This window comes from Psittacula echo (genome assembly GCF_963264785.1).
Source record: "Psittacula echo genome assembly, chromosome: 4".
Lineage (NCBI taxonomy): Eukaryota > Metazoa > Chordata > Aves > Psittaciformes > Psittacidae > Psittacula > Psittacula echo.
In genome coordinates, this window is record NC_137738.1 from 43,981,168 (window position 1) to 44,008,782 (window position 27,615).

The 27,615-nt window shown below is 39.9% G+C and overlaps 1 protein-coding gene across 2 annotated transcripts in view; it reads left to right on the forward strand.

Annotated features, from left to right (window-relative positions):
• SYTL3 (synaptotagmin like 3) overlaps positions 1 to 27,615 on the forward strand; it is a 30,676-nt gene that overhangs the window by 760 nt on the left and 2,301 nt on the right. Inside the window, exons 2-13 of one of the 2 annotated variants that reach the window (XM_080614579.1) lie at positions 968 to 1,183; positions 2,789 to 2,853; positions 5,854 to 5,905; positions 7,226 to 7,298; positions 8,286 to 8,358; positions 11,765 to 11,889; positions 15,801 to 15,944; positions 18,691 to 18,869; positions 20,443 to 20,545; positions 21,621 to 21,791; positions 22,002 to 22,101; positions 26,865 to 26,973. In XM_080614579.1, the coding sequence (XP_080470705.1) occupies positions 968 to 1,183; positions 2,789 to 2,853; positions 5,854 to 5,905; positions 7,226 to 7,298; positions 8,286 to 8,358; positions 11,765 to 11,889; positions 15,801 to 15,944; positions 18,691 to 18,869; positions 20,443 to 20,545; positions 21,621 to 21,791; positions 22,002 to 22,101; positions 26,865 to 26,973 (1,410 nt within the window). The remainder of the gene's footprint in view (positions 1 to 967; positions 1,184 to 2,788; positions 2,854 to 5,853; positions 5,906 to 7,225; positions 7,299 to 8,285; positions 8,359 to 11,764; positions 11,890 to 15,800; positions 15,945 to 18,690; positions 18,870 to 20,442; positions 20,546 to 21,620; positions 21,792 to 22,001; positions 22,102 to 26,864; positions 26,974 to 27,615) is intronic. The other variant, XM_080614580.1, reaches the window with a different exon arrangement.

Genomic DNA, 27,615 nt, shown 5'->3' on the forward strand with positions numbered 1-27,615 from the left:
CTGCTCATTTTGCTGAATCCATCACTGCACTATGCTGTCTTGGAGATTGCTACTAGTGTCAATAGGTGTCATTGGTTAGGAAAAGAGTGCTATTTGGTTATTTCACACTATGCAAATATCTCTGTTGTGAAGGCTAAGGGATAAATCCTCCAGCATTTTATTTGCTTTACTTTAGGGCTACAGCAAGGATTTCCTTGCAGCTTGTCTACTTTCTCACACTTCATCCTTGTGTAAAACAGGGTATTTGTGTTGCAAAGTTAGAGATTTTTAGTCTCTTAAGTGTAGAACTTAAACTTACTTACATCAATATTTGCTGTAAGCAATTACTGGACATTGTAAATGATTATGAAAAGTAAGTAAAGGGTTATAAAGAAAGTTGGAATTGGTCAGAAAATATCTTTCACCTGTTGATGATTTGCTAACTCTTTGCTAACAGTTAAAAATTTAGATCTTAGTTACTGGTATATGTAATGAAAGCAAAGTCAATGAAAGGGAGAGGCTTTGATATTTTGGTCTGATATGGTTTTTAGTTAACTTTCAGATGGTGTATTTGTTATGAATATTTTTACTTGATAGAAGATTTTATTCTTGGATAATAATGGTAGAAAGAATCATCTAATGACAGGGAGCACTGTTTAGTCTCAGTTTTTGTATGTGAATACATAATCACTTGCATACACAATTTTGATACCCTGCCCTGAGCATGCACAGCTGACATGAACAGCATCCTATTTGTACCAGACTATTACTCTACACACAGTTGTGGTTGCATACAAAGTCACAGTGTAGAATGCTGTGTGTAGATGCCTTCAGTAAGTGCTCAACTGAGGTCAAACTTGGAGGCATATCTCCCACTGGTAATGGTATTGCACAACCAGGGTATTAGCTTGCAATTTACACGGGGGTTTTGGTCTATTTAATTTTATAATCTTTTGGTTTTGTTTGCTTTTCTTACCTGGGGGATTAGGAAACTGAAACTGCAGTTGCAGCAGCTTCGGTGGAAAGAGGCAAGAAATGCAAGCCATGAATACCAGGAGAGATCCTGTGCTCGATGTCAGAAATTGCTTGGGTTACTGATGAACAGAGGTGCAGTATGCAATGGGTGCAGTCACCGAGTGTGCTCTGAATGCCGTGTCTGCCTGAATCCCTGCCTTTGGAAATGCACTGTTTGTTATGCTCATGGGTAAGAAATGCTATTGGTTTGGATAAGTGCTGGTTTACACTGGTTACCCAGTGGATACATGCTGGTTTATGTTTCTGTTGCTTTAAATAATTAATGAAACCACGTCTCTGGTGGAATGAAAATGTTGGATGGAGTCCTGGTAGCAGTGAAGTTGATGGGAAGTTTGTGTTATACTTCATGTAGTCAGGATTTTGCAAATGTTCTTGTATTTTGCCAAATGAATCCTCAGGGTAGGCCAGAAGTAGTATGACAAAGATGATAACATCAAAGCACAGGAACAGTTGTTAGTTTCTGAACAGCAGATAGACCTCCTTCCCCTGACTCAGTACTGAGCCAGTAGATCATAGGAAGTTGCTGAAGGGGTAACTAGTACAATATACACAGGTAGTGATTTTTTTTTTTTTTTTTATAATTTAATATTCCGTATTGCTACTTACAAAGGTATACTTTAAATGCCTAAAATGCCTTAAAATCAAACCACTGAAAGAGCAAACACCATCCTACCTATAGTTTGTCTATCTTAACATAGAGTAAGGTTAGGTGTAAAATGGCAGACCCAGGGATTTTGTAGCTGGATTTTGGATATTGCTGCAGCTCTCATGTTTAGAGGTTTTGCTTTCTTAAGGAAGCAAGCCCTATGTAAATCTACTGTCTGCATGTTGTTGCCAATTTGAAACAATTTTGTCAGGGAATGGTAATAAAGACATGATTTTCATAGAAAAAAATGAACAACTGGGTAGAGTAAAAGTTTAGTGGTACCTTCACTGAGGAAATTTTTGCAGTGGGACTTCATCCTATAATAAGTGTCAGAAAATCCACAAGGAACAGAGATACTATATATGCCCTAAAAATTAGTAAGGCATTTAGATGAGAATTTCGACCCTGAAAACTCCAGAGAATCCTTTCTTCAGTTAAAATTCTTTTTGACTCTTTAATAATGGATTAATTTAGATTGCAGACTTCATCTAAGTCTGTTGGAGACAAAATGCACGAGTCAAATCTGCTGCAGATTGGCTTTTGATAGAGCCATTTGGTCTGATATCATTTTTTACTTGTTAATCATAGCTTTCCTGATCCTTGTGTCTGTGTATGATATTGGCAGCATTGATGTTGGTTTCCACAAAATGGAGAGAGATAAGACGATGAAGCCATCACACCATCAGGGTTGTGGCACTTAATGCTCCTTGGTAGCCATCCCAAGTTCTGCTTGGGAGCATGTCCTCTGTTGTTGACTTTCCCTGCTCTTCAGACTAGGCTGCAACTGTAAGCAGCCAGCACACCAGGCAGCGCAAGTAGCTGGGCTGTATTGTAACTTGCTTGTATAGACTAGAGTGGATCCAGGACTCCTGGCTTCAAAGTAACACCTAAAGCAGTATGCATTGCTTTCCATGGGAAGTCCTACAAGGGGGAGGAGGGGAAGGAGAGGAGGAACCCTTTGTTTGCAGACCCACAGCAAAATCGATCAACGGGGTGAGCAGCCATAAAATCTTAGCTTTGTGGTAGGATTAAAAAAGAAAGATTGTTGGATTGTTAAATAGGTACCCAACATATGAATAAATGCACTTTGGAAAATGTTGATTCAAATGCCTTTTGTTTGCTTTTCAGAGATGTGAAAGTAAAGGCTGGTGAATGGTTTTTTGAGGAACGAGCAAAGAAATATCCAGGTGAAGGTAATCACTGACCATAAACTGCTGTGTCACGTGTAGTCCTCATCTTTATGAAATATTGAATGTAGTTTGCCACTGTATTTAATGTTTCTTCCACTTGGTGAGAGATTTGTCAGAAATTACCATGCAGTGCATCTGTCTGTGCACTAGATAAAACATGAACATAAATTAGCAGAATGCATTTAAAAGTATAATTTATTTGGTATGAGTAATAGGAATAAGAAAATTGTTGGCCATATCAATTTGAGTAAATGAGCATGTAAGACTTCTAAGAAACATGGTGACATGAAATAAATGAAGGAATGTTAAAATCCGTGTGCAGGAAGGAAATGATCTTGCATCCATTGTTTGTCAAAGTTAAAACTCCAGTTGTTTTCACTGAGAAAGTTCTAAAGCTTGAAGCGGTGACAGAATGGAATAAAGAAAAACATGCATAGCTATAAATCATAGAATCATAGAATAGTTAGGGTTGGAAAGGACCTCAAGATCATCTAGTTCCAATCCCCCTGTCATGGACAGGGACACCTCACACTAAACCATGTCACTCAAGGCCCTGTCCAACCTGGCCTTGAACACCACCAGGGATGGAGCATTCACAACTTCCCTGGGCAACCCATTTCAGTGCCTTACCACTCTAACAGTAAAGAACTTCTTCCTTATATCCAATCTAAACTTCCTCTGTTTAAGTTTTAACCTGTTACCCCTTGTCCTGTCACTACAGTCCCTGATGAAGAGTCCCTCCCCAGCATCCTTATAAGCCCCCTTCAGATACTGGAAGGCTGCTATGAGGTCTCCACGCAGCCTTCTCTTCTCCAGGCTGAACAGCCCCAACTTTCTCAGCCGGTCTTCATACGGGAGGTGCTCCAGTCCCCTGATCATCCTCGTGGCCCTCCTCTGGACTTGTTCCAACAGTTCCATGTCCTTTTTATGTTGAGAACACCAGAACTGCACACAATACTCCAAGTGAGGTCTCACAACTGTTCCTTTACTTTCAGCCAGCTGTACCACTGCCTTGTGTTCAGTCTTTTCTGTGCAATTACAAATACAAAGCTCTAAAAGAGATTATAGAGGATGTGGATGGGTTGCTCTATGGGGAATGTGTTTTGCCAGGCAATGGGTTATTGGTCTTCGTTTTCACCTACAATGACGAATGAGGTGGAGAGGATTTCCTTCCTCTTTCCCCTCAGATAGGCACCTATTTCACTTTGTGCTTGACTGTAGCTAAATGTTGAGGTTTTACTTCCAGTATTTGCATCACATAGAGATTAAAGAGTAGCTGGTAGATAGGAAGGCACTGAAACATCTCTTGGAAAACTTGAATAGGAAGATGTTTATAAATGGAAGAATGTAGTCAGGCAAATTTTAGGTAGTAGGTATTCACAAAAGACAATAGGTAGCATATTAAGAAACTGAACTACAGTTCCTGCAACAACAATTCATTTAGAATTTGAAAGATTTCATGGAATTCAATACTAGCTAACATGATTTCTGATTTTTAAAATATTAGTTTAACAGTCTCTTATTGGAAAATGCTGAGTTGTTCTCAGAAACTGAACCTGATACTGCAAGGTACTGACTGTCCCTCTTTCCAGTAAAATAAACGAGGTCTCACCTTGCATTATCAAAGCTTTGTGGATGCTTGAAGCATTTTGCTTAGTTAATCGAATAGTAATACTGTTGAAGTCACAAAAATCTAAGGACACGCAGAAGATAAGCTTCCAGGGAAAAATATGTTTTGTTTAGTTGCTTTGATTAGACCAACTAATATAATTAAAGGGATTAAAACCATCGAACTTTGAAACACAGCAGCCGTTGTAGTTATGTGTCCTTCAAGCCTGGAGAGACAGTGCCCTCTTTTGGTTTGAAAATATAACACAAGTGGAATAGTCACTGGAAAAGAAGTTTAACTGAAAAAATACATGTTATGGTATAGTTTTTCTCATGTAAAAAATTATATCGGTATACTTTATTAATTTTGTGTAGCTTCTATCTAAAGAATAAAAATACTTTCATCGAAGTGATTGCCTTTCCTGAATAATGAATTAAAAATCTAAGAAATCGAACTTAATTTCTGCAATAAATCATGATACCAAATATTACTTATTAAAAACAGACCGTTAAGTCTGGAGTTCTGATTGAAGTTTGGAACATCAATAAGTTGATGCAAGTTGAAGTAAGCAATATGTTATAATTGATGAGATCTTCACCAAAGCATGGATCACATGCTGTTTTCTATTGTATTAAGAATTAATAGCTATTAAAGACACCCCAGATATTTTCAGTTGGTCATTCGTTACACACATTTAGCTCTTCTTCCTGTTTTGCAGTCACTCAGGAGCTACATTTTTGTGAGTCTTCATTGTTTCTGCCTGATGGAGTGCTTGCTCTTTTTGTTCACCTGAGGGATGCAACATGGTTGCTATTTCCCCACAGGGGTTGGCCTTGACAAAGAGTTGTGAGCTAGTCGTGTGTTTTCGTGGCTGTTCAAGGTCTCTACTGGGGAAAGTGAAAAGAATTTTTTGTAGAAATGCAGGAGATGACCATGTGCCTATTCCTGTACACGTTTTCAAGCTTTCCATAGTGTTTGACTGTTATGGTTGAAGCATCTTTTGGTGCAGTAAGCACTACCTGCCTCCTGGACCTCAGGAGGCTGAGAGCACTTCTAACCTGTAGGAATGGGCCTGTTAGCACCTGTACATCAGCTGAGGTTGTCCTCAGCATTTGTGAAGAGCTGGTCTGAACATGTCGCGTGTGAAAGGTGAGGGTGAAATTGTGATGCGGTTTGTGATACAAGAGAAAGTTGCATGTTGCTTGGCATGTATGCTGGTATGTCAGGTGAGGGGTAATTTTTTCACTCCTGACTTGCATGTGCATGAGCTCCTGTAGATACAGGCCAGCTCCTGAAAGGCACTGATTTAAAAAAGTATCATACAGATGTTAGTAACTGCTGCTGTTGCTAAATGACCTCTGTGTGGTTGGTTGGTTGGTTCTTCTCCTTTGCAGGCAAACATGAAACAGTTGGTGCGAAGCTCTTGAAATCTTATCAGAAACTGAGGTAAGACTCGTAAAAGGACAAATGGTCCTAGGACACTGAGAATTTGTATAGGTGATATATTGTATGTTACAAACTGTTTGTTTTTATCATGAAAAACAGATTTCAATACTTTTGGCATACAAATAAAAATCATGCAAAAATGCCACTTTTATCTGTCAGCAATACATAGAAAGGGAATAAGTATGTTTACAGTAATATGTATCTTATTTACTTGAAGGGACATATGTTGTTTTTGTCATATCTGCTTAAATTTTTACATAGCTGCTTACACTATTATCTTTCAAATTTACACACTATGAGCAGAGATTAAAATTATTTGTGAGGTACAATAGCAACAGCATCATTTTTTACTCAATGGGAGATACTGATAATCTGATAACTTTAGAATAAATAGTAGACAAAAAGCTCTTTGTTCAGTAAGATGCATCCACTTACCAAGCTTAAAACAAGTAACAAATCCAGTTTACACTGAATAAATACTTTGACTAGAGGCCTAAGCAAAACCATATGTAAGTTATTGCTAGTGATATATAATGAAATAAGTCTACTTAAACAATATTGCATAAAAGAAACCCTCTTCCTTAAAAAAAATCAAATAAGATACAAAGAGATGGCCTCAGTTTTATGGTAATTATCTGGTGAGGCATAGCTGCATGAGACAGAAGCTTATACATAGCTAGATATGACCCTAACTAGGGCTGCATAGGACTTGCTTTTATCTAGATGTGGTAAAAGAAAAAGACAATCAAAAAAGAAGTTCACTAGCTGCCTTTAGGGTCTGTGATTGTGCTGTGGTAGCAGAATCAGTAAGATGATAGTCAGGTTTTTTCACAGGCTGGGGCTATTTACAACCATTGAAATGGCTGGAATGATGTAAAGGGGCTTTAATAGCTTTGGGCCCAGGCAAGAAAGCCTCCTTTTAGTATGGTAAATAAAGATGACTGTTTTCTGAAAACATCTCTGAAACAGAGATGGAGCATGTTACACAGGAATTGTGTTTTAACACTCGGGGCACGGGTTGTGGTAATGTCAACCATGTAAAAGTTTAGAAAGCCTGTCCTAAATTAGGTCTTCCTGATTGTTTTAAATCAATAATTCTGCGTAGAGCAGTCCAAGATTGAAAAGTCAGAAAAGTAGTCATAATTCTTACAAACAGGCAGTCAACCTGTGATGCAACCATTAAAGACAGAGGATTTCAACTCAGATCTTTAGATTGCAGGAAAGGCAGATAGAAAAGATGCTGTGCATGAATATGATTAATTTATCCATCTATTAGTATAATATATTAATTGTTGCACTGTTTATCTCTTAAATTTCTAGTAAAATTTCCGTCATACCTCCAACTCCACCTCCTTTCACAGAATCCACAGCAGGAAGTAACGTGACGGTAAATGTATGTATCTGCAAAATATACATATATATCCACCTGTCAGGGTGCCATTCATATGAACAGGCCAGCCGCAGAAATGCAGGAAATAGCAACTACTGCATCATATTGCAATATAAATGCTGCCTGATGTTCCTTTGTAAGATTTTTTTTTTTTTTTTTTTTTTTTTTACATGCTGCATTGGTAGTAGGAGAGGGAGGTCAGAGGCTGCCATGAGGGAAGTTTTCAGTTATTTTTTTAGTTTTGAGAGAAGTGATTAACCACACTACTTGGCACTGGGATACTGCACCTGGTTTTTGGTGCCTCATTACAGGAAGGCTGTAGCTCCTGAGCTTACCTCTGTCCTGAAGAATCTCGTGATCCTATGATATTCAGTAGTCATTTATAAAGCTATCATTCCATGTGTTACTTTCATTACTGGTGAAACCCAATAAATTTGATGGTTGCCTTTGTGTTACAGTTTCCAGTGGACAAACTAGTAGGTCATGACTCAGAACTCATTGAAATCACACTATATTACTATTTCAGTTAATTTTGGACTGGGTCCTCAGGCCCTGGTTTGAAGCCCATTGTAATTCTGTAAGCATTCTAATATGTACTTACCTGGAGCTTGATGAAAGTTCTGATTCAGAGGCACAGGAACATCTGTAATAGATAGGACTTTCCTACTTAGTATTAAATACCTTACAAGAAATTGGTGATGTAAATAGTTGTATTTAAGAAATTGCTGTGTGATCTGCCTACAGAGCAGTTCCACTTCTGCATCAAAGAGTATGGAAATGAAAAGATTGTTTTCCGTCTTCATACATTAGAATGACAGTCTTCAACCATGTTAACATATGTCCTCAGATGTATTTGTCTACAGAAGTGAGCAAAAGGCTGCAGCCTTACCATCTGGTTGTTATATGGTCTGTAGATAAGTGATCATGGAAACTTTAAAACAGCAAATATTTTGTGATTTCTCACTTTTGGCATCCATCTCCCATTTGCAGGAACTTGGTCAGCCTAAAAGTTTTAACAAATCTGTGGAAAACTTGTTTCTGTCTCTCACAACACATATAAAAAGTAAGTAACTTCCATTGCTTTATTGTTCTAGGGTAACATAGTGAAATGTTTTTTGGTCCAAACTGTTGGCAAAAAAAAAGGTTCTTAAAAAAGGGTATTGAGAAATGGCTGAAATGTCTAATGCCAAGACTGAGCCAACCTGTAAAATAATACAGCAAGTATAGTTCTCCTTTAGTGTTTTGCTAATTGTTTAACAAGCTGATGATACTAACCCAGAATGCCTTTCTTATGCAGATGTGAAAAGACTGTACAACGTCATTTTTCAGTTTATTGGGTGTTCAGATGAAGCATTTTTAACTCACATTAGTACACCACTTTCTACTGTAGTGATATTCATGTTGTCTCTTTAACTTGAACCTCAACTGACCCTGTCAAAGAATCTATCATGTAATGGAAGTAGAGTTTTAATATTTTCATTCACTGGCAGTTTTCAAGAGGGCTTCCTTCCTCTTTCTCAGTCTGTCTAGTTGTGTGCTTTTGTTCAGTTCATGCTTCTAAGAGCCAACCAGTCCTAACAACTCTTCTTTCATTCTGATACTTCTCATTCTTTCCATTCACTTATGCTACCTGCTGTTCTTGAGGGTACAGACTGGGTATGCACCTCTAAGGCTAGCTACAGCCAGCCTCTGTGAAGAACAAATTAAAGGCATCAGTGACCAAAGGAAAACAGCTTCTGAGCCTTATGAAGATTACAGAGGCTTGCAGATTTGCATATATTTGAACAAACTTTAGTGTTTTCTTACTGACTTTATTTTACACAACCCCAAATGTGGGATTAGACCGGAATAAATTTGGCTTTAGTGCCTTTTAGCCTCTACGCCTAACTCTTGTACTAGCTTTTGGTTGGTCTTTCCTCTAACTTTTTCCACCCATCCTAAAGGCCTGGTCTTTAACTAAACAAATTTAACATTGCCCATGTGAATGCATATTACAGCTATGCAGAGACTCAAGGGCTGCCTCTTCTGAACAGAAGCGTAGTGTAGGGTGGCATAGGATGTTTCACTGCTGGAAGCAGATAGCTGAGGTAGCACAGAATTGGTAAGAAGTAATTAATTCTGATTTCTGTTAGTCTAAAGCCAAGTCATACCCGACAGTTACTGGTGAAGACTGTCAGGACTGCAGCAAGCTAATTTAATAGTTCACTGGTACCAAAAGAAAAGGTCCTACTTTCACCACCACACCACACCCACACCCCCCACCCCATCTAGCTTCACTGTTTCTGGTTTTATGCTGCCATCACTTAACTTGAATTCTTATCAGTGTTTCTGGACCCTTCTGGAAACTGATTTAGTTAATTAAAAGGGCAGAACATTAGCCCAGACAAAACACATAGGTGCTTTTCTGCTGGTTTATTTAGTTGAATAGGCTCAGGGTAGGTTATATATGTTGGAGCTTGCACAACAGAGCATGCTGGGCTACACGGCCAGAGGCTGAGTAGGGAAGAGCAGCGGTTGCAGAGGGAAAAATGGCAGCAAGTTGTTAGCTCAGTTCAGCTGTATGTGAAACCCCACTCAGGTGCTATCATTCTCTTAAGGTAGAACCTTTTAATTTGTAACAAAATAACTGGCTGTTGCAATCATCAAGTCAATAATTAAAAAGTATAGAAAGTCTTACAGAGAGAAAGGGCTTCTTGGCTTAAGAAAACAGCTCTTTCAGACAGCATGGCCTCTTAATGCAACCTGGTAATATGCTGAGAAACGCTTTTGGTCACAAATGTATGAAGTTAGTACTCTACCTTATCTAGATAAAAAATGTCCTGGTTTGAAGAGGTATTTAATACATCCAGCTCTTGTGTATTGCAGTAAATATATCTGGAGAACTTCATTATGCCTCTGATTCTGGAGCCTATGTATGTGCATGTGTGAGCAGCGGGAACAAAGGACTATCACATGCAGCGCAATGCTGCCTTGTACAGTCTGCTCTTTATGCTGTTACCTCCTGTTCCAGCATGGTTTGGCAGCAACGGGAGGTTATAATCCAATGGCTGCCATTTGGAGAGTATAAAACGAGGTGCTGGTTGTAGTTTTATTTGCAGTGCAAAATCACCCTTGGCACTAGAGATGGTGTCCGTGTTACTGATATTTGGGTAGAGAAGCCAAAGTAGGAATAGATATGAAAGCTGACCAATCTTTTTTTTTTTTTCCTTCACAGTAACCTGTTCTTTAACCTGTCCATTCTAGCAGAGTGAGGCAAGCTTGTGTTTCTGCTTCTCCTGCTGGTCAAGCTACTCAGATTGTATCTACTCCATTAGATCTCTCACTCCAGTTCTTTTTATGATCTCTGATTTCAGTGTGTATTTTAAAAACCTGGTTTCGTTTACAGTCAGAGATGACTTAATTGAGCCTGCCTATAAATATCATGTGATGCCTTAATAGTGTGCATAGAGTACAGTAAACAGCTGAGGACTGATTGCTGCTAAGAACAAAACTAATCCAAAGTGGCTTTAAGAATCACACTTAAGAGTGCCATTGTTTTTTTAATACTGTAATGACCTGTTGTCTGTTGTCTGAGGCTCCTCCACAGAGGCTCATGTTGTGAGAGAAATCATAGAAATATTTATTGCTTCTGTATGAATTAATCATATGATAGCTATTTAATGTACCTCTTATGAGTTATTAATTCTTCATGAGAGACTACCTGGGGCTTGCAATACAAAGTGTCTGCTGCTAAGCCTGCTGGTTTTCAACTTCAGATGCAGCTGAGTGCTGCCCTCCTCTTTATGTGAAACTCTGACTGTACCCTGAGGAATAAGAAGCAAGAAGTACTGCACTAAATGTCTAACTGTCCTATAGATTTATTTGACAATAAACTAGATGTTACTGAAGTTCTAATTCAATAAGCTACTTAAGTATGGACATAAGCTTATCCACATGAGTACTGGTATTGAAGTCAATGAGGGCTACTCATGTTCCTAAAATTATATGTGGTTTGGTACCTGAGAATGTAATGGCTCTCCTTTCATCTGTATTTTGGATACATTTTTAAATAGTTTCCAATATGCTTTGCTTTCTAATTTCCATTCTCATGTTGCTTTGTGTTGTAGTAATCTTGCTTTTACTCCGAACCAAACCAAACTGCTTTACAAATGAAACTATATAAAGTGACTGTAGTAGTTACTTCTGCATGGAAACTGTATTTGATAGCATACAGCAATTCCTTGCAGTAGCTATAATGATAGGAAGCAAGGAGTATAATTTCCAGTTGAAACAGCAGAGAAGATTTAGGTGGAAAAAATATCATTATACCAAATGGGACAAGCACTTGCCTTGCCATCTTTTTTTTACTCTTAGGAGATCAATACTAAAACTGCAGGATGAAAGTTTGAAAGCTACAGAATTAGCCTATAAATCTACAGGGTTGGTTGCAATGTTTGTTATAGTGACTCCTCTCTTCATTTTCACTTCAGAAATCTCTAAGTCCCAGAATGATATGGCTGACAGATGTCTCCTAAGCACAGATCATGGGCAGAATTTGGAAAGAAGGAAGCAAAGAAGAAGCCAGTCTGACACTGCCATCAACATTACAAGCAGGGTATCTGTATTATTACACAGTCTCTAACTGTAAGGGCTGTTTCAGGAATGGAATATATTTGTAAGAATAATGACTTACACATTGGAATTTTGCTTTCATTATACGAGCAGGGCTTAGCTGTTGTTCTCTGACCGTGGCCAGAACTCTGATTCTTCACAAGGTTTTTGACTGAGTCTGAGCACTTGATCTCAGCCCACAGCTGAAATGTTAGACTGAGATTTTACAAAGGCTCTCACACGGGGAGGGAGTGGGTCATTTCACTCCCAGTTGCTCACAGTCTCTCCTGAAGCTGATTGACGTCTGCTCTGTGTGATTGTTGGGCTGCTGGGAGCTGCTCTGTCTTTTGTCCTCTTCCTGCTCCTCTTGTTGCTGCCAAGCTATGACCATCCAAAACCCATCCTGGCAATTTCTGAACCCTTTTTGATTTGGCAAGGAGAAAATGTTGCCTGCTGTTAGTTGTTGGGCAACTTTCCTTTTCCTTTTGCTTTGGTTACAGTCTCTAGCTTTCAGTGTTTTCTTGAGAAGCTTGAGAAAAATCCAGTCATCTGTTTTTCCACAAATCATGCAGGGCTGAAGATGATGTCATATATCTGCTTTAAAGTTACACCGAAGATTTTGTGTTGTGCACTTTTACCTCTCAAGTGACCGAATTTTGACCATACTCAATTTTCTACATAGTGGGTACTTATTGAATTGCCTTGTTTATCTAAATGAGGTAAATGTGGTCTGCTAAGTGCCTGGATTAGATGCTGAGAAAAGCTTTTGCTTTGGGCCAGACCTTGCGATAAATACTCCTCACAGCTCCTTTGATGCACACTTTTCACTTTCCTCTGAGATGTTAGGTGTTGATAAATGGAAAAGACAGGATGTCAGACCACATGGACTAGTGGTTTGAATTGGCCCAGCAAGGTCTGTGAACTCTCTGAAATTAGTTCTGGTATTTTTGTATGCAATTATATTGTAAACAAAACTACGAACAGTTGTAAGTAGTGGAGTGCTGCTTTCATTGTGGCAAACCACATTTCAGTGTGGCTTTATTCCACTGGCACAGCACTGCTCTTTTAATGCAGCAAAAACATTGCAGTTGGAGATAATATGAATTTAAACTATGTTGCATTGCATGCTGATCACACACAGCCTGCCATGTTGATAAATATGGATTCTTTGTCGTGAATTGGATTCATGACATGACTTGAATTGGATTTGTCATGAATTGGATTCAATAGGGATTCTCTGTCATGAAGATGAATATGGATTCTTTGGCTTGAGAAATGTACTAGTAGGAGATTACAAATTATTTGTGTGGCTTTTTAATAGCTCATTTAAAGACTTGGTACTTAATTTATGTCCACCTTTGCGTTACAGAATTTGAAAGATAGATTTCAATGGGCTTTGTGTGTCAGAGCACTATTTTTCTGAGTCGTGGAGCTTTTGTCTCATTCAAACCAGTTAGACTATATTTATGCTAGAATTATAGTTTTACTAGAATTACTGTTGATTTTTTTTTTTTTTCCTTGTAGATGCCATCTTTGACATTTAGAGATTTGGGTTTTTTAATATTAAGGAGATTTTACTTAGCTGTCCCTGCACTTCTCTGATGGCTTTTGTATCTTTACTGTGATTTTAAAAATGAGTTTTAATTTCTGTCAATGGCAGTATTGCATTATTCTTCCATTTATTTTTTTCTTTTCCATCTTTGTTTTCCATCAGTAAGGGTAGCTGTTTACATCCTTACTAAAACTATTACTTCAGTTTAGAGACAGGACCTGGTTTAAATTATGCTTGCAAAACAACTACTCACATTTATAACAAAATACGATGTATAAATCTTACTTGCTATGATTTCCACCACAGAAAGAATTCTCATTTTCAGAGAATGAATCAAAACAGTGGGATGGTTTTGCCTAGAAAGTGTGTATTTTTCTCCAGGAATGGCTGGGAAGTAATAGCTGTAACTCTGCCATTTCGAATATGCAGGGTATAAGACTGGGGCACCACTTCAGTCTCAAAAGCATTAACTGTTTCTTAAGGAAGTTTTCCAAACATATGATCTGTTCAGAGCTTGATTCTTTCATTAAACTTGAAAGAGATTGTATTTAACTTCAGTAATAGTGAAGAAAACAATCCCACGGCAAGAACTAGCAGCTAGTGTAAAATCTGAATTTAGGAAGTTAACTGAATAGTGTTTTCTAGGCCTCTCTTCATTAGAATCTCCAAGCTCACTAAAGGAACAGCCTCACTGGGGGAACAAGCAGACGTGTGGAAGCTTTGAAAGCTGTTTGTGGTGTGTCAATAGCTGTGGGTTTCCTCTCCTGTGACAGTGGATGCATGCTGCTTCAGATGCTAGAGCTGCACTAAGGGAGAGTCTTGCTTGTGTAACCTGATAGTTTAGTGCTGTTAGTTATGTTGCCTTGTCAATTATTTATGTTCTGTTTAACACAATAGAGAAGTCTTTTCTGATCCAAGTAGCTAAAATTTGGTGTGTAGTAGGTTGTCTTGGTTAGCAAGTGAGATTCATGGTGTTTCAGGTTTTATAAAGCAGAAGACTATTTCTCTACTGAGAAATATGATGGTTTGGTGGTGTTTGAGGATTTATGAGACTCTATTCTGAATGTGGTTTCTGTTGGTTTCCTTTTCACAAGAGAATTTAATGAATTCTTACATCTATTCTTAAAGTAGAGCAGTTACTACCCGTAGCAATTTCTGTGTATAATAACAGACTAGTGATTTGGATTTAGCACATCCTGTGGTTTGGGTTTGTTTGGTTTTGTTTTTTTTTTTTTTTTTCCCGAAGTAATGTCAATATATCATCTCCTCTGTTATCCTCATTCTTTAGTGCTTTCTGCTGATTGTGTGGGAGCGGCTCGCAGGTTTGTTAAATATATGTAGTTTCTTCTATGCAAATACGTTGCAGTCGTTTTTGTTGCTTTGATTACACAATGTTTTTTCTGGTATTTCAGGTAATCCCTGTTATACATTATTTTTAAGAAATTATTTTATTAGCTCCTAACCATGTAAAGCTTCTTAACTCACTCTTTCCTCACCCATCGAACTATGAATGTACTTTTCATAGTTTGTTTTATCCAGGGGTGATGGTGTGCCAGAATGAGCTAAAATCTATTTTCAGCTTATTTCTAGCCTTATGTATTAGTCTTTCAGCATTTCATTCTATTAACTGTTGTTACTTGTAACAGAGGTGGCTGAAGGTAAATCTCAAGGAGTTTTGCTACTATGTATGTTAATTTTTCACAAATTATCAGGGTATTATTCATGGGAAAATTGGAAAGGTGGATGGACTTAGTCAAAGCAAAGTCAAGAACACCTCAGAAATGTAAACTTTGTCTATAATCAAAGTTAAATAAGAACTTGTGAATCTGTTTCTATTTCCAAGTCTCTTTCATCTTGCATTCATTCTTGCATAGGTAGACATGGGCATGTGTCATGTATATTGCAAAATACTATTTTGAGTTTCCTGGAGGCAAGGTTTTGTTGTTGTTTTTTTTCTTTCACAAAATTACTAGTTTGTTAAAGACTAATAAGGCCTTTTATTAGTATATTGCTACTTTTGGTCTGTTATTAGTAAACTGTTGTTAGTAATTGCTGCAGTACTGATCCTTAGATTAAGTTGTGTTATGTTTGGAAAATTATGAATATACTACTAGCTGGGATGGGGAGAGTTGCAAATCAAATTAATAATTCAATGGAGTTACTAAATTGTCTTTGATAGTGTGCCAGCTGTGTGACATTGATCAGAGTGAATTGCAGCAATTTACTGAATTTTCTTCTGACAGGATAGCATTCCTGAAGGAATCAGGGCATTTTTCTTAAACAAACAAACAAAACCACCACACACCGCCTTCTTCTCACCACCTCCCACCCCCACCCCCAAATACTTGCTGGATTTCTTACAGATTAAAAGTACACCCAGTCTTCAGCAGCTCATTACTGGGGCCCAAAACGACAGTGAAATTCTGACCAAAAGGAATTGCAAGGAGGAAGAAGGCATAATAACCAGTCTTACAAGTGATGCAGTGTTCTGTGATGGCAAAAAACATGTAAGTTAAAGGGTGAAGCACAGAAGCACAGAAGCCAACAGAACAGTTATCTAATGGGAACAGATATAAAAGCTAAGATCTTGTGCAAAATGTTGGTGTATTTTGGGTTATATTACAAAATGGAGGAAGACTTTTACTTGAGTTTGTATCTGATGAAAGACTAACTGCCTTTGGCGCAGTTTCCAGAGTAACACTGAACTTTCTGAAGCATAAGTCCAATCAAATTCATAATGGATAAATGATGGATATATCCATTAATAATAAATAATTGATAGATCAGCTTCCTCTGATTTTGCAAATGCAACTAACATTCTTCCCACTTTATAGGGTTGGAATTGTGAATACTATTCTTTCTAACTGAATAGTAGTTTTTCTCTTAAAACTTTATTTAATGGAAGGGGTTTATTATTCTGTAAGAGCCGTGGTAAAGGAAATGTCAGTGGAAATTCAAAAGTCCAAATGTCAGTGAATGAAGAGGAAACTAACAATGATGGAAGCCAGGGGAGCAGTTCACAGGTTTAGGGGATGGCACTGAATCATGCTCTGATAGATGGCATTCTGAATACTGCAAATGAGAGAGAAGGAAGCCAGTTATAAATGAATTCAGCACATGCTTTAAAGCCTCTATAATTGACTGTGGAAAGTAATTTCTATGTATTAGTGATGAGGTTAAGCAGGGTGGAGTATCCAAAGAATCCATGCCTGATGTAAAGAAGGAAATGAAAATGACTTTTAGGGAATTAAAATTAAAGCAGCCTGCTCACTTTATACTCACACTTGTGAGCATAAACACTCACAAGGACCTTGGTGCATGCTCATAGTTTACTGCACTGTGGAGTCAAGGTGTTAAGCTGACAAATGGGTAAGTTTTGGATGACAGTTGTGATTCTAATGACAGCCATTTGAGCTGAGCTATAGAGAGCCCAGGCTTAAAACTGAAATATTTTCTACTCTCTTATAAGGGGAAAGGTCAAGTTCCATTAAACTTCCCTTTACGGGTGTTGGATATTGATGACTACTCCATGAAAATGTATCTTCCAAAATATTAGATGAAACTGCTTTCAGTCATGCCAGCAGAAGTGCAATACATGAAGTCATTTAATCCTTCTTTACTGAACCAAAAGGATGAATGATTTCTGCATTGAATGTGTGTGACTCCTGATCAGATAGAGACATATATAGTGATATTCGGTCCAAACATCATTAATCAGAACACTCATCCAACCTTTCTAAATAAATAAGAGATTCTGTGGAATAAATATTGGGGACTTTGCATAACTTTTTTTTAGGGCATATAAGCTAAGAGAAAAATCTGTTTGCATTCCTTTATCGTGAAGGATTTTGGTGGAAACTAAGCATTTTCTCTTCAGATGAATAAAAATGTCAGTGTGTGAAGAACAAAGCTGTAAGGGAGTTGATTACACTGATGTGCATCTCGTGGAGGGAGCAAGATTACATGCAAGAAACAACAGGTTAAAACAGTCCCAACACTTCTTGTGACTTCCTCAGTAAGCACTGAGTGCTCTGACCCTTCTTTGGTCAAGTTTGTATGTTACTTAGATCTTACAAGACAGCGTAGATAGCTGCTTTAAACTGATTAGGCTGTCGGTGTAAATTTTAAAAAGAATATTTGGCAAGCTGCACAAAGGAGGAAGAGCTTCTGCATGGAAGAGATATGATCTTCTAAACACTACTCTGCACTCTTAGCTGCTGGATTGTGCAATGTAGAGCTTGTTGGTTAACCAGTCCTGTGCGGGTTGGTGTTTATTTTCAGAGGGAGGAGTGATCTAACACATATCTTGGAAATCTAGGGTAGTGTTGCTCTGAAATTAATCACAACAATTATGTCCTTGTGACATATGCTATGCAAAGGTTTCTAGGGCTAACTTTAAAGAATATCATTATAAATGAATGGAGACCAAACTATTTTGATAGATTTGATAATATGTTATGTTGAAGTCTAGATAGCATCATGAAGTTACATGTCTGTGCTGGGCCACAGAAAGGATTACAGTCTCTTCCTTCCACAGATGCAAATGCTGTTTATCTATGGATGGACAGTGTCCAAACCTTTGCCCCATAGGTGAAAGTAGGTAAAAGAAGAACAGAGTGGCTGAGGTGAGCTAGGGAATACCTTCTTTATGAACCAACATACAACAACTAGGTATCCTTGTATTTTAATCTTTCCTGAACTGTCTGCTGCAGTATGGAGTATGTCATTTTTATATGGAATTGGGACATATTGTAGAAAATTTACTGGATGTGCAAGGCCACTTTTGTTTCCTTTAATACATGATAGCAACTAACATCTTGGCAGTGTACCATACTATGAGCTATGTATTAAAAGCAGTCTAGTTCAATGTTTTGTATGTTCTTGTATTTCAGAGGCTTTTTTTTTTTTTCCCACTCTCTTCCTTTCAGACACTTATCCCATTTTTCTCCTGGTAAGCCACATAGCAGTTTTATTTGGAGACAATTTCTAGATCTAGATATTATCTAAGAAAGCATTTTCTTAGCCTGGGGAGCTTACAAAGGGGAAAAGGCAGAGCAGTAAAATCATAATTACAGTCATAATTTTCAGGGCTGTTGTGGAAGCAATAGGATGTCTTCTACAGATTACCTTAAATCTTCTTGATTTCCAGTAGCTCTACAGTCATGTCTGTAAAGATACTGACCTTTGAGGAAAATGCATGTCTTGTCCTGTTTGATCTGAAGCTATTTTCCCCAAACATTTGTCTTTTCTTAGGGGAGTTTGTATAGTCTTAACAGCACTTGCACTGAGTCTGGAAATTTTGGCAAAGCTAATGTCATGGGAGAAATAGAGTTTGCCATGAGATATATCTTCAAAGCTTGCATCTTAGAAATTTGTATCAAGAGATGCAAGAACCTGGCCTATGGAGAAGAGAAGAAGAAGAAGTGTAACCCGTAAGTATTTTGTAGACAATCAGAAAACAAACAAGGAAAATATTCTAGGTTTAAGCTGTTTCTGTATGTTGTGACTGATATAGCATGGTATGCTATATTTGCACTTTCAGAACATTCAACATATATATCAGCCCATTTTACATATACATACTTGAAGTCACCTTCACCCAGAAGGCACATGTTTTTTGTGCACCTTACAGAAGGTGTTGATAAAGACGAGCTTAGTGATTAAAGAAGTTTTTCTGGAACAGCAGCTCGTGAAGCAGGGCAATTTGGGAGCACATCAGAAGTGGCTCAAGGGTCTTTGAGTCCTCTGGTAACTAAGCCAGGCAAACAGTTGCAGGAAGCCTGAAAGGCAATGTGGGAAGTGCTGTATAATGAACATTACACTCTCTGTTGGTATGTATTTATATACTTCTGTTGGTTTCCAAGCCAACCGGAAAAGTACAGTCTGTATTCACTTAACACACTTGCCAGAAAGCAGACTTTTAGCTGATTTTTAAAACCTACTGAATTATTTAGCTTGTTGACTGGACTGGCTACTTTTTAATTACATTGGTCTGGGGTGATAGAGCAAGAGGCTAAAACTTCTAGTATCTGTGTATTTTAAAAAGTTATTGCCTATGGATAAATTTGGAAGGAATAGGGAAGATGTGTAAGCTCTGCACCGACAATATGAGGTACAGCTGATCTTACTTTTGAGTAAATTAATCAAGAGGCTTTTTAAAATTGGTTTTAATTATAATATCTGAAAAGTATACAAGCATAGTTGAAAAATACTTGGTATTATGTCACTCCTTTCCTGCCAAGCTGTGAGTAAGCTCTCTCTGTTGCTATTACTCTTTAGTTTTGAAGCGATAACACAACTCAAGCCCACTGAACTCTCATGAAGGTGAATATTTAATGTTCACATGACCTACACAAGAAACTTTGGGTAGGAATCATTGGAAGCTTGATTCAGCTTCCAGACATCTTTTGCTGGGTTTCTTTGAATCAATGTTAAGGCAACTTTCAGCACATCAGACAATCTCCCACTTTCACTATAGTGGCTACTATAACAGGTAGCATTTGTAAAAGCTGTAAATTATTATGTATTATTTGTATGATTATACCTTTTTTTTTTTTGCTACATGGTACTTGATGTTGTAAAAATTAGATGTTTTCTTCACAAACAAGCAGCAATGATCCTAAAGTTAATTGAGCTAATATTTTTTTTCTTGAGCACATAGTACCTATTTATTTTCGTCACAAAACCGTCACTACAGCTGACAAGGTGACTACCTTGGTGGCTATGTTATGAGATGCCAAGAGTATGAAAACAGAAGATTCCTATTCAGATACTGATTCTTTCACAATTAGAATTGAAACATATTAGCTAAATGGTATATAGGGATCTTTGTAGTCTCTGTTTTTACTGAGAAAGGATATAGATCACAATTTGCCATTTTATTGCTTGGAAAATTATAGTCAGGAAATTTGTTCAAGAATTAAGGAAAACATTATTTTTCTTCATTGTTTGCTTCTCACCAACCCTTTTCTCTGGTTACCTTCCATATATCCTTCTCTCTACAAGGTATGTTAAGGTTTATTTACTTCCTGATAAATCTCCTCGAAGTAAGCGGAAGACAACTGTCAAAAAGAGAACAGTGGATCCAGAATTTGATGAGACTTTGAAGGTACTGTTTGCAATTGTGTGCTGCCAAGTGTGCTTTTCCAGGGTAATGTTTCTTTTTGTAATGTATTTCTCCCATATCTTAAGCTGGGAGAAAAAAGAACCTGAAGTTGGAATAACTGGTCCTAATTTTATAGTCCCTTTTCTATGCCAAATCATGCAGAACTGAAAAAGGGAAAGTGAGAGCCATGCCTGAACTGGATCTATGAACACTGAAGATAGTTTTATTAGAAATCTTTTGAATTAATTAATTAATTCTTAGTTTATCCAGAGTAGTAGAAATGGTCAGAAAATCACAGTGCTAGTGCAGGCAAACTACATCATGACACCAAGATCCAACTTGGTGAGATTCTGCAGCAAATTAAGGTGCCTACATTTGGGGAGCTCCATGTGTGAGAGGTATGCAAGTGCTCTTGAGAATCACTGGAGCCCAGGGTAATTAGTTCCACAGCTTACACCCAGCCTGTGATTCAGCATTCTAAGTGTGGGTAGTGATGTCCTTGCCTCCTGCTTCCAGCCCAGGTTCCCTCTAGGCTGGGTATCACATTTGGCAGTCTTATGTGGGTATATTAGATACCCAACAATGTCTCAACAGGCTCTGACTGTTTTGGGAGCAGATCAGGGCTGTAATTAGTGATCAGCTGAATTACTTCTTTCTTCTTACTGACTGCATTAAGTCCGCTGACCAGAATGGAAATTGAGCACCTTTGTTAGGTGGTCTTAGTTTTGAGCTGGCCTCCAGAGTGTAGCCAAATTCTGCCTGGAGTGTATAACAGAGAGAGGGAGAGAGGGGGGAAAAGACCTAAAAACCCCCACCAGCAAAAATGGGCAAGAATTATTTCAAGTTCTGAATTAATAACCAGAATCTTTAGCAAGGCAGGTCAAGGTATTCCTGGAATGTTATTTCATATTTGGATGAGTGTTATTTAGCATTTAAATAGTGGAGTAATATGCAGATTGCAAAACACATTCAGATAGCATGGTTCTGTCTGTATCCTGGTGCCTTCAGCCATGCTGTGGCTGCCCTGGTTATGGGCATGGGCCTGCATTCACCCTCTAAATAATATTTATCTTTCCAGTACAAGATTGAATACTCCCAGCTGGGAAGTCGGCAGCTTCAGATCTCTGTGTGGCATGCAGAAGCACTCAAATACAGGGTGTTTTTGGGGGAAGTGGTGATTCCACTGGCAGCATGGGATTTTCAAGAGGACTCAATGCAGTTGTTCAGCTGGTACCAGCTCAAGCCGAAGGTGACTCTTAGTTTTTATGCTTAGTTATATCTTAAAAGGAAGACATAGTAAAAGCTATGAAAAATATCACCCTTCTGAGATCATTGGAGGGAAAAATGCTGTCAATCCAGCCTGTTAAGAAGGACATGTTGCAAACATAAATAAACTGTGAGAAGGATGTGGAATAGAATGGTTGCAGTAATGCAAATTTCTGTGTGTTCTTTTCTTCAGCTTGAAAAGCCTGAACATGATCTTATAGAGTACAGTGGTGAACTCCTTGTGTCTGCAAGACTGTCAGCACCAACTCAGTATGAAAATTTCCAGTTTGAAGGTATAAAATGTTTCAGCATACATCACTACGTATGCTGAATCCCTTGGCTAGAAAAGAATTGACATCAATGAGGGACTAGCAATGTGTCTATGTAATATGCCTGTATGGGGTTTATAACAGCTACTGCAAATAGTGATTTGTGGTGTATTATATTTCAAATTAATTAAGATCCAAACATTTGTCAACTTCATCTGTTTTGTTCTTTTTAATGCCAACAGAAGCTGCACATTATAGTGGTAGCAGTATGATGCAAGGAGCTGTTTGGGAAGCTTGTGCCAGTCACAGTATTGCTGGTAGATCTTGTTCTGAAGGTGGTGCAGTTTTAATGCCCAAGGTGGAGTCTGCCAATTTGAGGAAAAGGTGAAAAAGAAATGGCTGCAAGAGTACCAACCAGCACCCTTAGCTTCCTCCAGTGGTTTCATTTAAGAGAGATTGTTTCACTTAGAAGGTGTTAGGTTCAAAATGTACAATCAGGATTCAGTTTTTGGGAATGAAGGACTTGTAAGATACATTAAGTATTGCTATAGTGTGTCAGAGCAAGCAGTGGTTGGTGGAGTAAAAGAAACACCTTGGGAGGAGGGATAGGACAACCTCATTGGCAAATTGCCTCCCTAGATCATAGTGAGATATACAGAGGTTCAGAGCTCTACTAACTCTCTCAAGTGTCAGGACCACAGCACATTGTGGTGCACCACCACATTGTGGTGCAAGGCCAGCCTACAAGGTCACATAGGAAAAGGCGGTCGACTTTGCACCTCAAGACTGCCTCTGATAAGAAAGAAAGAAAGGTCATTGTAGTAGGCGATTCCCTTCTGAGAGGAACAGAGGGCCCGATATGCAGAGTTGACCCTCATCATAGGGAAGTGTGTAGTCTGCCTGGAGCCCGGATCAGGGATATCACCAGGGCGCTCCCTAACCTGGTGCACCCGACAGACTACTACCCGCTGCTGGTCTTCCAGACAGGTGGGGGGGAAGCTGCTTCCCGCAGTCTGAGGGAGATGAAGAAAGACTACAGGGCCTTGGGCCGGATGGTGAAAGAGTCTGGGGCTCAAGTGATCTTCTCCTCACTTCTTCCATTTTCCGGTGATGATGTGGGACTGAATGGGAAAATTCAGTCCATAAACAATTGGCTGCAAGACTGGTGCTTCAGGCAGGGCTTTGGATTCTTTGATAACAGCTGGTTTTATAAGGCTCCAGATTGGATAATGGCACGTAGGAAAGGTTTATCTCACAGAGGCAAAAGGATGCTGGGGCACGAATTAGCAGGGCTCATTTGGAGAGCTTTAAACTAGATTCGAAGGGGGATGGGGTTGTAACTGGGCTTGCCCCAGTGGGGCAGCACTCTAGAATTGATGAAGACTGGGAGGCCTCCCATAATCCTATGGTGAAATTGGCGAGCTCAGCTCCCTCCTTGAAATGCCTGTACACCAATGCGTACAGCATGGGAAATAAGCAGGAGGAGTTAGAAACCTGTGTTAAGTCAGGAGATTATGATCTGGTGGCACTTACAGAGACGTGGTGGGACAGCTCACATGACTGGAATATACTCATGGAGGGCTATGTCCTTTTCAGGAAAGACAGGCCAGCCAGGCGGGGTGGTGGGGTTGCTCTTTATGTGCGAGAGCAGCTGCAATGTACTGAGTTCTGTCCAGGGGCAGAGGATGAGCGAGTTGAGAGTCTGTGGGTGAGAATTAAGGGGCAGGCTGGCAGGGGCGATACTGTTGTGGGTGTCTGTTACAGGCCACCAGATCAGGGTGAGGAAGTTGACGAGGCCTTCTACAGGCAGCTGAGAGCGGCCTCACAGTCACAGGACGTGGTTGTCGTGGGGGATTTTAACTTCCCTGATGTTTGCTGGAAGGACTACACAGCAACCCAGCCACAGTCCAGGAGGTTCCTCCAGTGTATGGATGATAACTTCCTCATGCAAATGGTGGATGAGCCAACCAGGAGAGGAGTGCTGCTGGATCTCATCCTCACTAACAAGGAGGGTCTGGTCGAAGCAGTAAAGGTTGAGGGCTGCCTTGGTTGCAGCGACCACGAGATGGTGGAATTCAGGATCTTGTGTGGTAGGACCAGTAGAATAGCAAGTAGAATTGCAACCCTGGACTTTAGCAGGGCAAACTTTGGCCTTTTCAAGCAAATGTTAGGGGAAATCCCATGGGCAAGGCTGCTTGAAGGTAAAGGGGCCCAAGATAGTTGGTTGGCATTCAAGAATTGCTTATTCCGAGCTCAAGATCAGAGCATCTCGACACATAGGAAGTCAAGGGAGAGGGCCAGGAGGCCTGCGTGGCTAAATAAGGAACTACTGGGTATGCTCAAGTGGAAGAGGAGAGTTTACAGGTCATGGAAGGAGGGGCTGGCCACTTGGGAAGAATATAAGGCTGCTGCTAGAGGATGTAGGAAGGCAGCTAGGATGGCTAAGGCCTCCTTAGAATTAAATCCCGAAAGAGGGGTCAAGGACAGCAGAAAGAGCTTTTTCAAATACATGGCTGATAAAACTAACACCAGAGGCAAGGTAGGCCCACTGGTGAATGGGATGGGTGCCCTGGTGACAGAAGATACAGAGATGGCAGAGTTATTGAATGCCTTCTTTGTCTCTGTTTACTCTGCCGGAGGCAGTCCTGAAGAGCCCTGTACTCCTGAGACCTCAGATGAAGTCAGGTCAATGGAGCAGTTTGCCTTAGTCGATGAGGAAGGGGTTAGAGACCAGTTGAGCAATCTGGACATCCATAAATCCATGGGTCCAGACGGGATGCACCCGCAGGTGCTGAGGGAACTGGCGGAAGTCATTGCTAGACCACTCTTCATCATCTTTACCAAGTCTTGGGAAACGGGAGAGGTGCCTGAGAACTGGAAGAAAGCAAATGTCACTCCAGTCTTCAAAAAGGGCAAGAAGGAGGACCCGGGTAACTATAGACCGGTCAGCCTCACTTCTATCCCTGGGAAAGTGATGGAACACCTTATCCTTGGTGCCATCTTAAGGCATATCAAGGATAAGAGGGTTTTGAGGGGCAGTCAACATGGCTTTACCAAGGGGAAGTCATGCTTGACCAACCTCATAGCCTTTTATGAGGAAATAATACGGCGGATGGATGATGGCAGAGCGGTGGATGTGGTCTACCTTGACTTCAGCAAAGCATTTGACACAGTCTCCCACAGCATCCTCATAGCTAAACTGAGGAAGTGTGGTCTGGATGATCAGGTAGTGAGGTGGACTGCAAACTGGGTGAAGGAGAGAAGCCAGAGAGTTGTAGTCTATGGGGCAGAGTCTAGTTGGAGGCCTGTATCTAGTGGAGTGCCTCAAGGGTCAGTACTGGGACCAGTATTATTTAATATATTCATCAATGATTTAGATGAGGGAATTGAGTGTACTGTCAGCAAGTTTGCTGATGACACTAAGCTGGGAGGAGTGGCTGACACCAGAAGGCTGTGCTGCCATCCAGCGGGACCTAGACAGGCTGGGAATAACTTGATGAAATATAACAAGGGAAAGTGTAGAGTCCTGCATCTGGGCAGGAACAACCCCAGGTTCCAGTATAGGTTGGGGAACGACCTGTTAGAGAGTAGTGTAGGGGAGAGGGACCTGGGGGTCCTAGTGGAGGGCAGGATGACCATGAGCCAACACTGTGCCCTTGTGGCCAAGAAGGCCAATGGCATCCTGGGGTGTATTAGAAGGGGGGTGGTCAGTAGGTCGAGAGAGGTCCTCCTTCCCCTCTACTCTGCCCTGGTGAGACCGCATCTGGAATATTGTGTCCAGTTCTGGGCCCCTCAGTTCAAGAAGGACAGGGACCTGCTGGAGAGAGTCCAGCGCAGGGCAACTAAGATGATTAAGGGAGTGGAGCATCTCCCTTATGAGGAAAGGCTGAGGGAGCTGGGTCTCTATAGTTTGGAGAAGAGGAGACTGAGGGGTGACCTTATTAGTGTATATAAATATATAAAGGGGGAGTGTCACGAGGATGGAGCCAGGCTCTTCTCAGTGGCAAACAATGATAGGACAAGGGGTAATGGGTACAAACTGGAACACAAGAGGTTCCACTTCAACTTGAGAAGAAACTTCTTCTCAGTGAGGGTGAGGGAACACTGGAACAGGCTGCCCAGGGGGGTTGTGGAGTCTCCTTCTCTGGAGACATTCAAAACCCGCCTGGACACATTCCTGTGTAACCTTATCTAGGTATTCCTGCTCTGGCAGGGGGATTGGACTAGATGATCTTTTGAGGTCCCTTCCAATCTCTAGCATACTGTGATACTGTGATAAGGTAGAGGCCACTATGAAGATCTAATTAGCTGTTAGGCTAATTTTGTATCCTTTTCCAAATGACCTAAAAGTTACTAACTTACTTACTTTCTTTCATTTTTCCTCTCTGTGCATGCCTGTGTATTGGGTCTCTATAACTAGAGCTGTAACAGAGGAGTGGAATCACACTGTATTTGGCTGTTTCTCCTGCTTCTGGCTTTGTTTCAGAGAAACACTCCTGTAGGTACTGCCCTGTATTTACTTCATACAAATACATCAGAAAGCTCAGTCTTTGGAACAGGAATCACAGAGCAACCTGCTACTCATTGCTTGCCTTTTTGGGGAGTGTGTGACTCATACCGTGTGCAAACAGGTTAAAATCTTTCAAATGATCCAAATGATCCTGTATTAGCACTGAGTCCTTATCTCAGTAGTACCACTTAGGCATTTTCCTACTTACTGATAGCAACATCGTAAGCTTTCAGCTGAACTAACTCGTTATTTCATGTGATAAATGCTCTTGTTGCAGGAAGAAAAGACCAAGGCGTTCCCAGCTGCCAGCTTCAGGTTGTGATAACTGAGGCCAAGAACTTGCCTGTGCTGAGAGCTGCTGGAATGCCAAACCCATTTGTTATAGGGTATGTATGAGACCTAACACTTCAAACAGAAAATGTCATACACATTCTGTGTGAATGTATGTGTTAACATGTTTTCAGTAGGAGACTGGCCCCTGAAAATGGCATTGTCCACACTCTTAGACATTCCTTGTAATGGTGGCATTTGAGTGTCTGCACAACAGCTACATTCAGCAGTGCAGTGACGGGTCCCACTGGCTCTTTGGGTCCTGAATAGAACTTCAGCAGTGACTCATGTCATTAAAATTCAGAGGTCACTAGTTTAAATACGCGGTTTTAGATATTGGGGGTGGGGTTTGGGTAGTGCCAATCAAGAGGGCATTTTAATTCTTGTTTTTCATGTGTGCCTTTACAGAATTAAATATATCTTTGGGTACATTTAAAAGGAAACTTTTATCCTCGTCGTTCTAGACATTTTAAAAGAAGAGGGACTGAATTTTTCTTCAGTGTGCTGAGTAACTTGTATGTGGGATCATTTTACTTTCTTACTGTCCGGCACCAGATGCCATTGGAAATATGATACTGGGGTACATTTCCACCATCATGTAAAGCCATTTCATTGTTTGTGGCACCGATCTTCAGTGAAATGGGCCAGAAATTTATCTACTGAAAAGCAGGTTTTGGGCAGAATTGGGTAACAGAACA